Here is a 10687-nt window from a genome sequence, read left to right as displayed (position 1 = left end):
CTATACCTCTCCATTCTGCCTTCTCGACATCAGAGAAGACAAAATATGACTACAGAGGGCATGTTAGCGGGACAGGAAACCACAGAAGTGCCTGGACAGTGGAGACAACGGGAGGAAGCTATTTGCTGACAAATGGGATTTGATGCTGGGCTTGAGCAACATTAACTGTGGGTTTTATTGGCTGAAGGAGCACGATATCATGGCGGTTTTCCTCTTTATGCCTCTCTGGTGAAGTGGATGACGTTGCAGGGAGCAAGGCGTTTGGTCACGCAAAGGTGCCGAGCCCTGTTAAACAGATGGAAGGAGAACAGTGAAGAGAGTGGCAATGGACAGCAGATGGAGAAGAGATCACGCATGGGACCAGAGGAATGTACTGTATATACCCGACCCACTCACCCACCTCCCTCCCACCCACTGTTCTCATAGGCATAGACATACTGTACACACACACACACACACACACACACACACACACACACACACACACACACACACACACAAGCGCACATATGTCATGCATTCAAAGTCACACGCTTGCGCACGCACGCACACACAGACACACACACTCACACTCACACGCACACGCACACGCGCGCGCGCGCGCACACACACACACACACACACACACACACACACACACACACACACACGCGCGCGCACGCGCACACACACTCTCACACTCACACATGTATTGTGCGCATCTAATATAGGCTTCAATTCATTGCGTCTGGTCTTGTCATATGGATTTGAAAGACCATACATCCTAAAGATACATCATGTGGAGAGGACAGAAACAGTTATACAAGTTGAGTAGGCTATAGCATGAAAGTGCATGGCAGACCACTCTGATCAAAGATCAGAAAAAGTTGCTACCCGGTTTCAGAGGCCATGTCATAACCTGTTACCACCTTACAGAATGTGTGTGTGTGTGTGTGTGTGTGTGTGTGTGTGTGTGTGTGTGTGTGTGTGTGTGTGTGTGTGTGTGTGTTCATATAGGTCAGGCTGTTCTAAAACAGTGAATATAATGTTGTTTATTATTTACCATTCAAATGAAATGCTTTATATGTTTTAATTAGATTCAATCCAATTCTGCAACTGAGATAGTAATTTGAAGCAGGCCTAGTGGGTTTTAAATAATTTAACAATTAACAAGAATGTTGCCGATGGCAATTCAGCTGCTATAGCATTATTGTGCCGATAGGGGGCAATCCTGCTCAACAAAGGAAAGGGATACATGATGACTTTTTGTATGAATTGAGTACAAAGGGAAAGGGACCCTAATGCAAACAAGCCTAACAGCTTTTTTGTGGTCTTGACTTTTAGTTGACCTTGTATCAGTGATCTGTAGTAGGTTTTGTCCTGTACCTTTTCCTATGCAAACTTCTTTCTTCTTTTCAAATCTTTTTTTATTAAAGTACAGTGTCATAATGAGGCAGGTACATACACATATTGATGACACCCCAAGTCCCATTCCCATCACAGTAATCATTGGTACAAATTAGCACGAGATCTGAGGCCATCACGGTACGTACACATTTAGTATAAAGAAGAGAAACCCTGCCCATAGAAGATAATAAAATAAAACATTTTCTCCCCTCCCAATTTAAAAGACAATCCCCCCATTCCCTCTACGCTAGACCCATCCCTGCTAATCCCCATAGTACTCATTGGGAGGGTGAAGACAACAACGGGTCTCCTCCGATCAAACTTCTAATAAAGTATTCAAGCAATCATAAATCAATCAATCATCAGTTCATCACAAATAGCAACAGGTCATTTTTTGCTTTTGCTGAACGTCGATCATATCAATGTCGAAACCAAAGTTAATCAACGAGGTTCCAACTTCCCTGCTGATCACTTAGACTCAACAGCTGAGATCAGATGTATTGTGTTGAGTAGGCCTGTTTGTTGTCATGACATTTTCAGATCACACACTTCATCAGAGTTTGAAAAACTCTCCGGATGAGACATTTTGTGATGTCATGCCTTAGTTAACTTTCGTTTACTTTTAGTATGACGCCCTGATGCCTTCTGGTTTCAAAGCCCAGCAGTATCCATCCCCCACCCAATGGATCCCTTTTGGTATTAAACCGTTATATCACTGGAGTGGGAGGAGCAGGCTACTGAGCATTATTTCCGTAAATGCTGTTTTTATGTGGGTCCCATAGAGTTATAAGAAGAAGGCTATGGGGTTAGAGCCCCGAACTCTATGGGGTCCCATAGAGTTAGGGGGTGGATCCATTGTAGGTCACCCTGTCTTGTGTTGTAGGCCCGCAAAAAAAAAGAAGAAAAAAAAGAAAAGAAAACGACGTAATTAATTAATTTATCATGCTAAATTAAATTACAGTAACATTTTAAAATCCCCTCGTAATTCAATATTTTGTATAGTTTGTTATTATAGTATTTTTAGTTTTTAATCATTTTAATAAGAATAGCAGATGTAGCCCACTGAATTGATTAAAAACATATTGCCAAAATATGCATGCATGCACTGCACTGCAGGATATCACTGAGTTCATTTTCTTCCCATACTAGCAACTTTCTAAAGAAACATAAAAAGCAGAGACTATGGTGAAGGAAAATATGACATGGGTCTGTTTGAGGTGAAAAGAAAAAAACAAACAGCATATAGCTGTTGTTGCTGGGACAGGATGGTAGTAGGTGAGGATGTGGGGCCTTCGAAACCACAGCAGGGATGGGTATAGGTGAGGGGCTTACCTCCCCTGCACTCGTGGTCCTGACATCCTGTATGACACATTGCATAGTGCAATACACACAGAAAGAAACAGAGACACAGACTCCACAGACTCCCAACACCAGCATTGTAGTCTACACTACAGAACCGAAGACTGTAAATGTGAGTATTTCAGAGTGGTGGTTCGAGTCAGTAGCCTATGTTGTAATTAAAAAGTAGTGCGAACAACAACATATCATAACTCATTGATATCTTAAATTAAGGACGAAACACGTTCCGTGAACCTCTTTTAGCTGGTTTGCCTTTTGATCATGAAAACAATATTGAACATTCTGTATAGCCTATGTATTACATTTTAAAATGGTGTTAGGCCTAAATATTGTTTCTTCGGGGAATGTCTGTAGTGTAGATCAAAGTGCCATTGGTTTTACTTTGCCTTTGAAAACCCCTTATGTCAACAAACTATATGGATTACAGAATAGAGATTTTTACACAAAATGCCTTCTGTGAAGCATTATAATGTGAACTGCAGGTGCATGACTGCATAGTGTTCTTTCATTGGGAACATACATAGGCTACATCATAAAGGCAGAACAGAATATAATAATTTCAACGTGCATTATTAATAACCTATGAGACAATTGGAGAATACATAGCATACTTGTAGGCTACATATATGTTGCCGAGCATTTCGAAAGACACAATCTATATTCAGGAAACATTTTGAACATATTAGGCCTATACTGCTGTGACAAATTGGGGGTAGAGTTTTGTATTTCAAGCTTTGGACCAAAACTATTACAGATTTAAGTTTAGAGGCCCATTTTAAAAATCCCTGTTAGTATAACATCTCTGCTTCTTCACTGTCACTCAGTGTTATTGAGAGAAGGGTGTCGGCCATTACAGACTTGGCAGCTGCACTGAGCTGCAACATTGATACTCTCTGGGAGTCATATTATCACAGAATAATGGCGGCTGGCCTGGAAGGGGCTCATAGGGCAGGGGCACGACTTTAACCCCGGGCTCAGACACAACTAAATGCTTAATGTATATAGGCCTACAGAGCTGAAAGGAGACCCTGATGATCCTAGATGTCAAACACCATGCATGCATGCACTTGGACTTGTATCTGTGTCACCATCATACCATGGCAGGGTATGTTGCACAGTAGCATTCAAACTGTATCCTACTCTCGAGCTGGTAGCCTACCACAGGAAATTGATATTTGTCATTTTTTCCCCTCTTAATTCTTGATCATGTTTTCCAATAGGGTAATTTAGATTGGCAAAAAAACATTATTATTTGTCCAGTATAAGCAAATTAAAACCATAGGCCTGTATGATTAGGCAAGTTGTTGTTAGTCTACAGAGATTTAGCTTTTGTATAGGATGTCTGAATCAGTCTGATTAAACATTTACAGGGTTTTCTCAGTGTGAAGTTTAGCTCCTATAGTAAATTTAACACTGATGATTTTACTGTCCAATTGACATTTTAAATGCAAAGTTGTTGGGGTTGCGTTTATTTTAATCTGCATATATGGTGTATTTTATCTAGGCTACTACTAGTTAGCCACCACGGAAACCATAAAGCATTTTCTTTTATGTTGTTGGAAGACATTCTATTCACCATGCATTCATATAGGCCTAGCCAGATTTCAAAACGAAAAATAATCGTTTAAAAATAAGCTGGTAATTTTCCCTAGTGCTGCTAAAATTATCTGACCGAAAAGAATAGACATCTTGCCCTTTGCACCCATTTGATTATTAACTATCTTGTCTAATTTAACTTGGCCTACTTGCTTGACGAATGCTTGAGGACAGAAAAACTCCTGCTTAGGCCTATGACACGAGAATGCTGTTGTATCAAGTAGACGACATAACGGCATATTTCATACTAATATTCATTCAAATAATAGCCTGTACTAAAATGTGTGTCAATACAGTACATATTCCATTGGATTTTAAGATATTGATATATTCACCGCTACAATAGCTAGTTTTTATTTTTGTAGGCCTAAATGCATATTTTGAGATTAGCGTGTCAAGAAAAAGTCTCAATCCGTTCAATAAAAGTAAATGTGTAGCGGCAAACTGCAAAGAACAACTTTAGAACCGTTTTTTGAACCATGCGTCTCTCAAAACTGTCGTTTCACTAATGTCCCAATAAGCGGCGCTGCAGACCTGCAGTCAGCGGAGAAGCTCTCCTCAGCCGAGGGTGAATAACTGCAGATTGGAGAAATGCCACCCGTCTGTCCTATTTAAGGTCACATTAAAGTAGACCTACATATGTTACACATTCAAACTTAAGTCAGAAACTTTCCTTCGATTGCTTTAGTGTATTATATTATTGCTGGAAAATTAGTTCCTAAAAATGTCCTAATAGAATGCAATATTGTCACAGCTACAATAAAGCACGCCTTCGCCTTTGTACTTTGACATTTCTCTTTGACAATAGTAGGCCCATATTACAATCGACTTTTCCTACTTGTTAAATACACTCTACATTTTTCATCACAATTCTTATGAGTTATGAAATAAACTCATTCATGAATTTAGAAAATGACAAAATTATAGGCTATAGTCTATAGGCTATCTTGTTTAGGATTGCCTGAATTGTAATTCTAATCGTAATCGGACACATTATGGAAACATTTGTTCTGCAGGACAAAATGCGCAAGAAATGTGTTTGACTCATATGTCTATGAATGTGTTGAAACAATTCAAACAAAATCCGAATGGATTGTGATTGCAAGGGCTTGAGAAATGATGAGATACAAAATTTGCCATTTGGATTAAACTGGACGTTTATGTATTATTCTTGTTACACTTGTAGTAATATTTTGTACTGTTGTTTCTTCCAAAAAACTAATAAAACATTCAAACACACAAAATATGCCTATTTATCGTGATATAAGGGTGGACTAGTTAAGGTCACTCATAAAACAAAAGAAAGGTAATACAAGTTTGTTAATAGCCTTAATGCCTTATTAGATTGCAAAAATAAAACTATTGATTATAGTATAATTATTTAATTTATTACTTTTAAATGTTATTTTACAAAGTGTGTCTTAAGATACAGCCTATAGGCTACTCTACTGTGAGAAAGTGAAGCCCACCATCCAAAAATCTTAAAACATTGTTAGCTGTTTACTGTGCATTTCTTCACCATGCTGATGATTTGAGGATGTTTTTCTCTGACTGCAGACCTCAGGATTTTTACTCTTACCGCAATGAAATAAAACGACTTAATGTGGTGGCTCTTACATGTGCCCTCCATTTACGCAATAGGCTTTGGTTTTAAAGTCTTGTAAGCTACTCAAGTGTCCAAAAGCACGTTGCAAAAGCGTGGATTGCAAAATTGATCACGTCTCTCCTTTTCGCTGCGTTTCTCTTCGCTTCCAATGATGACTCCCAAAAAAAGTAGCAGTGGTTCCTGGTTCCAAACTTTTGGTCGAGACCCAAAAGAGAGATTAGACGTTTGCCCGGCACCCAAAACAGTAGATCTACAAGCTCACAACGTGTTGCTTCAGGCTGTCTTGTGAGCTTGAAGATCGGCTATTTTCACTATAACATTTGTTAAAGTCTTTGTATTTTTGTTTTAATTGTATTTATTTATGAGGCCCCATTCTTTAGAAAAATCATTATGGTTATTTTTTTTTTCTTTTTTTTTTTTTTTCATTCATGATTTCTTTAGTTTTTAGTTTTGACATTTACTCGTGACCCATGAAAATGTGTCAGCGACCCACAAATGGGTCCCGAGTGCCGACCCACTGGTTGGGAACCAATGGGCTATAGGACATGAAAAGTGTCAGTGAGGCAGGTTGAGCCGAACACCGTTCTCTGGTCTAGAGAGCCGTAGTTGCTATCCAAACACAAATAAACAGAGAAGAACATTGGAGTTAATCACGGGGAGAAGGCGTGTCGGAGGGCGGGCTGAGCGCGCACAGTGCCCGGAGCCCTGAAAAGTGAAGGACCTGTGCTCATTACGCACACTTCACTCCAGCCCAGCTCCGAGCACTGCGCACTGGAACAGACTGACACGCTGCCGTGCGGCTGCTGCAACTCCACAGCGAGCGATCACTTCTTGATCTCTTCTCGCAGCTTTTCTCATCTTTGCAAGCTGCGCGCAAAGTCCAGCACCAGAGTTGCCTTCACTGCATGAATGCGTGAAAGTTTCATGGACGAACTTGGAAAACTTTTACAGAGGCTGCATTGGAGCTCGTCGCTTCAAGTCACTGTGGATTACTGATACACAGCAGGACTCGGTGCGAGTGACCTTTGGCAGCTATTTATTGGGGGTAAGATTTTGTTTCGCAGGGTCGTCAGTCTAACTGTCCACGGCAGCTCGCATTGCTGGAAACGGCAGTGGCCCTCGCTTTCGGGAAAACAAAATAAATTGTAATCATTTATAGAAATGCTAAACGAATTAGGCCAGTAGTTCTGAAACTTTGAGATTTGAAGGTCTCCCCTTAACTTTGACAGTGTAGCTACAAATGGAACCAAATGGACCCTCATTTTGTTCCATTTGTATACTGTCAAAAGTTGGACTTGTAAGGGTCAATATAGACCCCCATAAAGGAACATAGAGACTCCCTGAAATCCACTTAACCACTGAATTAGGCTACCTGCTTTAAAAAAAATGTATAAAGATTGTGGGAACGTGCACAGAGAGGCAGTGCACTCGCTATCGCAAGGCGAAAATAAGTCCAAAGGTTATTGAAAGGAAAATAGAATTAGCTGTTGTCTTTTTTTCTCAAATAGCATCAGCTCGGCTGACTTATATTGCACCTGTGCGAATTTAGGCTACATGTAAACCCCAGTCTAGTCTGTAAAGGCAAGAGCAAAGTAACAATCGACTCAGGAAAAGAAAATAAAGAAATATGTAAGCATATAACATTTTACAACTTAACTAAAATAACTCACACAAAATATCTTTGCGTTCTCTTATCGGAGCACCGGTACAAAATTACACTTCAGAACCTAAGCGTCAAACTAAATTACAGAATATACCTACTATTAATATAATTTCCTACCGCCTGACATACATATGCTACAATATTATTTACAATAAAAACAAGACTCTTATTTTTGGATTACTGACAAAGCATAGGCTAATAACTTCAAAACATGCTTGCTGCCAGCCAATACACAAGATATGCATGCATTGCACACATCACACACATATGTTTGACTCTCATTGTGATCATTGTGATCACAGAGTAGTGCTTTATTAAATGTGTTTAATTGACATACTGTCGGCCTGCAGAACTTGGAAGTTGTTCGCCATATAGGCCTGTTGACGGGCGACGTGCCATACAGGGCAGTTGGAAGCAAAAAGTAGGCCTGTTGACTTCTCATGTCCATATTGTGAAATAGTCTAACCCCACCATCAATAAGAGTAGGCCTATACGTGTGTATTTACAATAAAGATAAAGGTAATTGTGGTTAAAAGCTAACATTTTTGTGGTCTGTTTTATTCTGAGTCACACGCGTGGAGGAATAACACTAGGTTTGTTCACCCCTGACAAGATTTCAACAGTTTCGAATATTCTGGCTTTGCATTCGCTACATTGTTTTACAAGTATAGTGTCAACTGCACCAATTATTTTCTAAATGCCTATTGGACAGGTGAATATGACGTGCTTGTCACGATTTGCAGGACCGCTTTGCTTTGCGTTTAAATTGTTCAATAGCACGTGGACTCTTGAACAAAATTCAATACGAAGAAACACTTTATATCAGTCGTTATTTGTGTTTTGTTATGATATAGGCTACAGCCATTTGGGACATTTGTTGTGATATTGGGCTGTATAGCCTAATAAAACATTTACTTTACTTGTTTCTATTTTGTGTGTTTTGTTTTGTTTTGTTTTGTTTTTCACCCAGAGCTAATCTGTGTTTTTTTCCTTTTCCCGGACAGGGTCCTCACTGTGTCCTCTGCTAAGGCCTGTGCTGTGACGACCTTTGCCGCGATGGGAAGCAAAGCCCTGCCCGCGCCGATCCCTCTGCACCCGTCCCTCCAGCTGACCAACTACTCCTTCCTGCAGACTGTCAACACTTTCCCCGCTGCCGTCGACCAGCTCCAGGGATTGTATGGCCTCAGTGCATTGCAGACCATGCACATGAACCACTGGACACTGGGGTATCCGCACATGCAAGGACTGAGGTCTACAATAACTGAAATGGCAGCCCAGGGTCTGGTGGACCCCAGATTCCCCTTCCCTGCGTTACCGTTCGCAGCTGCAGCACACCTCTTCCACCCTGCAAAACACGGTGCCCTTGCGCACGTTATACCCGCACTGCACAAGGACAGGCCGAGGTTTGACTTTGCTAACCTTGCCATCGCTGCCACTCAGGAGGACCCACCAAAGGCTGCGGATCTTGCTAAGTTGACAGCGGGGCTTGGGGGCACGATCTCTGAGCTGAGCAAGCTGTCCCCGGACAGAAAACCCACCCGAGGGAGGCTTCCGTCCAAGACTAAAAAGGAATTTATTTGCAAGTTCTGTGGCAGGCATTTCACCAAGTCCTACAACCTTCTCATCCACGAGAGGACGCACACAGATGAGCGGCCTTATACCTGTGATATTTGCCACAAGGCCTTTAGAAGACAAGATCATCTCAGGGACCATAGGTAAGAATCATAATCTGTTATTCAGGCCAGCGATTCTGTTAAACGTGACTGACTCACTGCAATCAACTGAATCAACTGATTATTTCCAACATGTATTCATCACGAGTAACATTCCCCAATTCAAAATAGTGTTTTTTTTGTTGTTGAAAGAAGCAATTAAAAGTCCTTGTTTTATTATTATTCCTTATAATTTCTACTGGAGAACCTATTCCCAAAGTCTTCTCCATGAGGGCGCTAAAGTACTTTTAAGCACCACGAAGCCTTCTCCTTAACATCCACTGGTTCTTGTAACGGCTATATACACATCGTTACACGAGCAGAAATGTGATTATGTGTCACCCTGTTTTACAGATACATCCACTCCAAGGAAAAACCATTCAAATGTCAAGAATGTGGGAAGGGATTCTGTCAATCTCGAACTCTAGCCGTCCATAAAACCCTACATATGCAGGTAAGGTATCAACATTATAAATAATATTGATATTTTGTATGAATGTAAACCGTGAATTGAGAGAGTTTATGCAAATCATAATTTCCCTATATGCATCGTGTATAGGCCTACTAAATGCATTGGGGACATTAATTAAGTTGTCACAACCTATATTTGGCCAATTACCAAAACATGATCCAAGCCAGCAAGTTAGGCTTATGTCAAATTTAAGCGTCAATTTCACATTAATTGATGATTCTTCTTGGCAGTAATTGGCAGTAAAATAATAAAAAATGACTGAAAAATATGACACAAGTAGCCTATTATACAATTAAAGGGAATAATCCTTTGCTTGCTTTAAATCTAAACAGGAATCTCCTCACAAATGCCCCACATGCGGAAGAACCTTTAATCAAAGAAGTAACCTGAAAACTCACCTTCTTACCCATACAGACATCAAGCCCTACAGCTGTGACCGCTGCGGAAAGGTGTTTCGGCGCAACTGTGACTTGCGACGGCACAGTTTGACGCACACCCCTCATCAGGACTACTAGCCGAGATGGCTGCTATAAAAACTATCAAATAACAATGAATGGACATAACGGAAGAGACAAGTCAGCAGTGCTTGTATTGTGTTGTGCAAAGACAATCTCGAAATGACGAGGACACGTTACAGTACAATTAACAGTGGGATTGGTTGCATCAGTCAAGCAGCACGTGGAGCCATAATGCCGTTGCCATGCATCTTTCATATCACCTGTAAATATCAAGACCATGTAAATAATGTTTTTATTTTTTATTTTCTTGCCCTTGAAATGAAATGTTGTTAAAACAGCCATAAGTTTAATCTATGTTAAAGTGTATTTTAGAAATAAAGCAAGTAAAATATTTCAATTAAGACTGCATTCGTTTTTTCCATGCCACCTGCTTCG

The 10687-nt window shown here is 40.4% G+C and overlaps 1 protein-coding gene across 2 annotated transcripts; it reads left to right on the top strand.

Moving 5' to 3' along the window:
- Nucleotides 1–8663: 8663 nt before the first annotated feature.
- On the top strand, nucleotides 8664–10309 carry osr2 (odd-skipped related transciption factor 2; the record flags this gene model as incomplete). Of its 2 annotated transcripts, none has more annotated exons than XM_080744872.1 (3): nucleotides 8664–9325; nucleotides 9677–9776; nucleotides 10127–10309. In XM_080744872.1, 3 exons carry the CDS (start codon nucleotides 8667–8669, stop codon nucleotides 10307–10309), a joined length of 942 nt encoding a protein of 313 aa, XP_080600998.1. The 2 variants fall into 2 exon arrangements, with proteins under 2 accessions (XP_080600998.1, XP_080600997.1); XM_080744871.1 differs by having other exon boundaries at nucleotides 8667–9325; nucleotides 10209–10283.
- Between the last annotated feature and the right edge of the window lie 378 nt (nucleotides 10310–10687).

The sequence above is a fragment of the Nannobrachium achirus genome (genome assembly GCF_963921795.1).
Source record: "Nannobrachium achirus genome assembly, chromosome: 2".
In the NCBI taxonomy this organism is placed as follows: domain Eukaryota; kingdom Metazoa; phylum Chordata; class Actinopteri; order Myctophiformes; family Myctophidae; genus Nannobrachium; species Nannobrachium achirus.
Note: the sequence above shows the minus strand (reverse complement) of the source record. Positions and strands in the feature narration are given on the sequence as shown.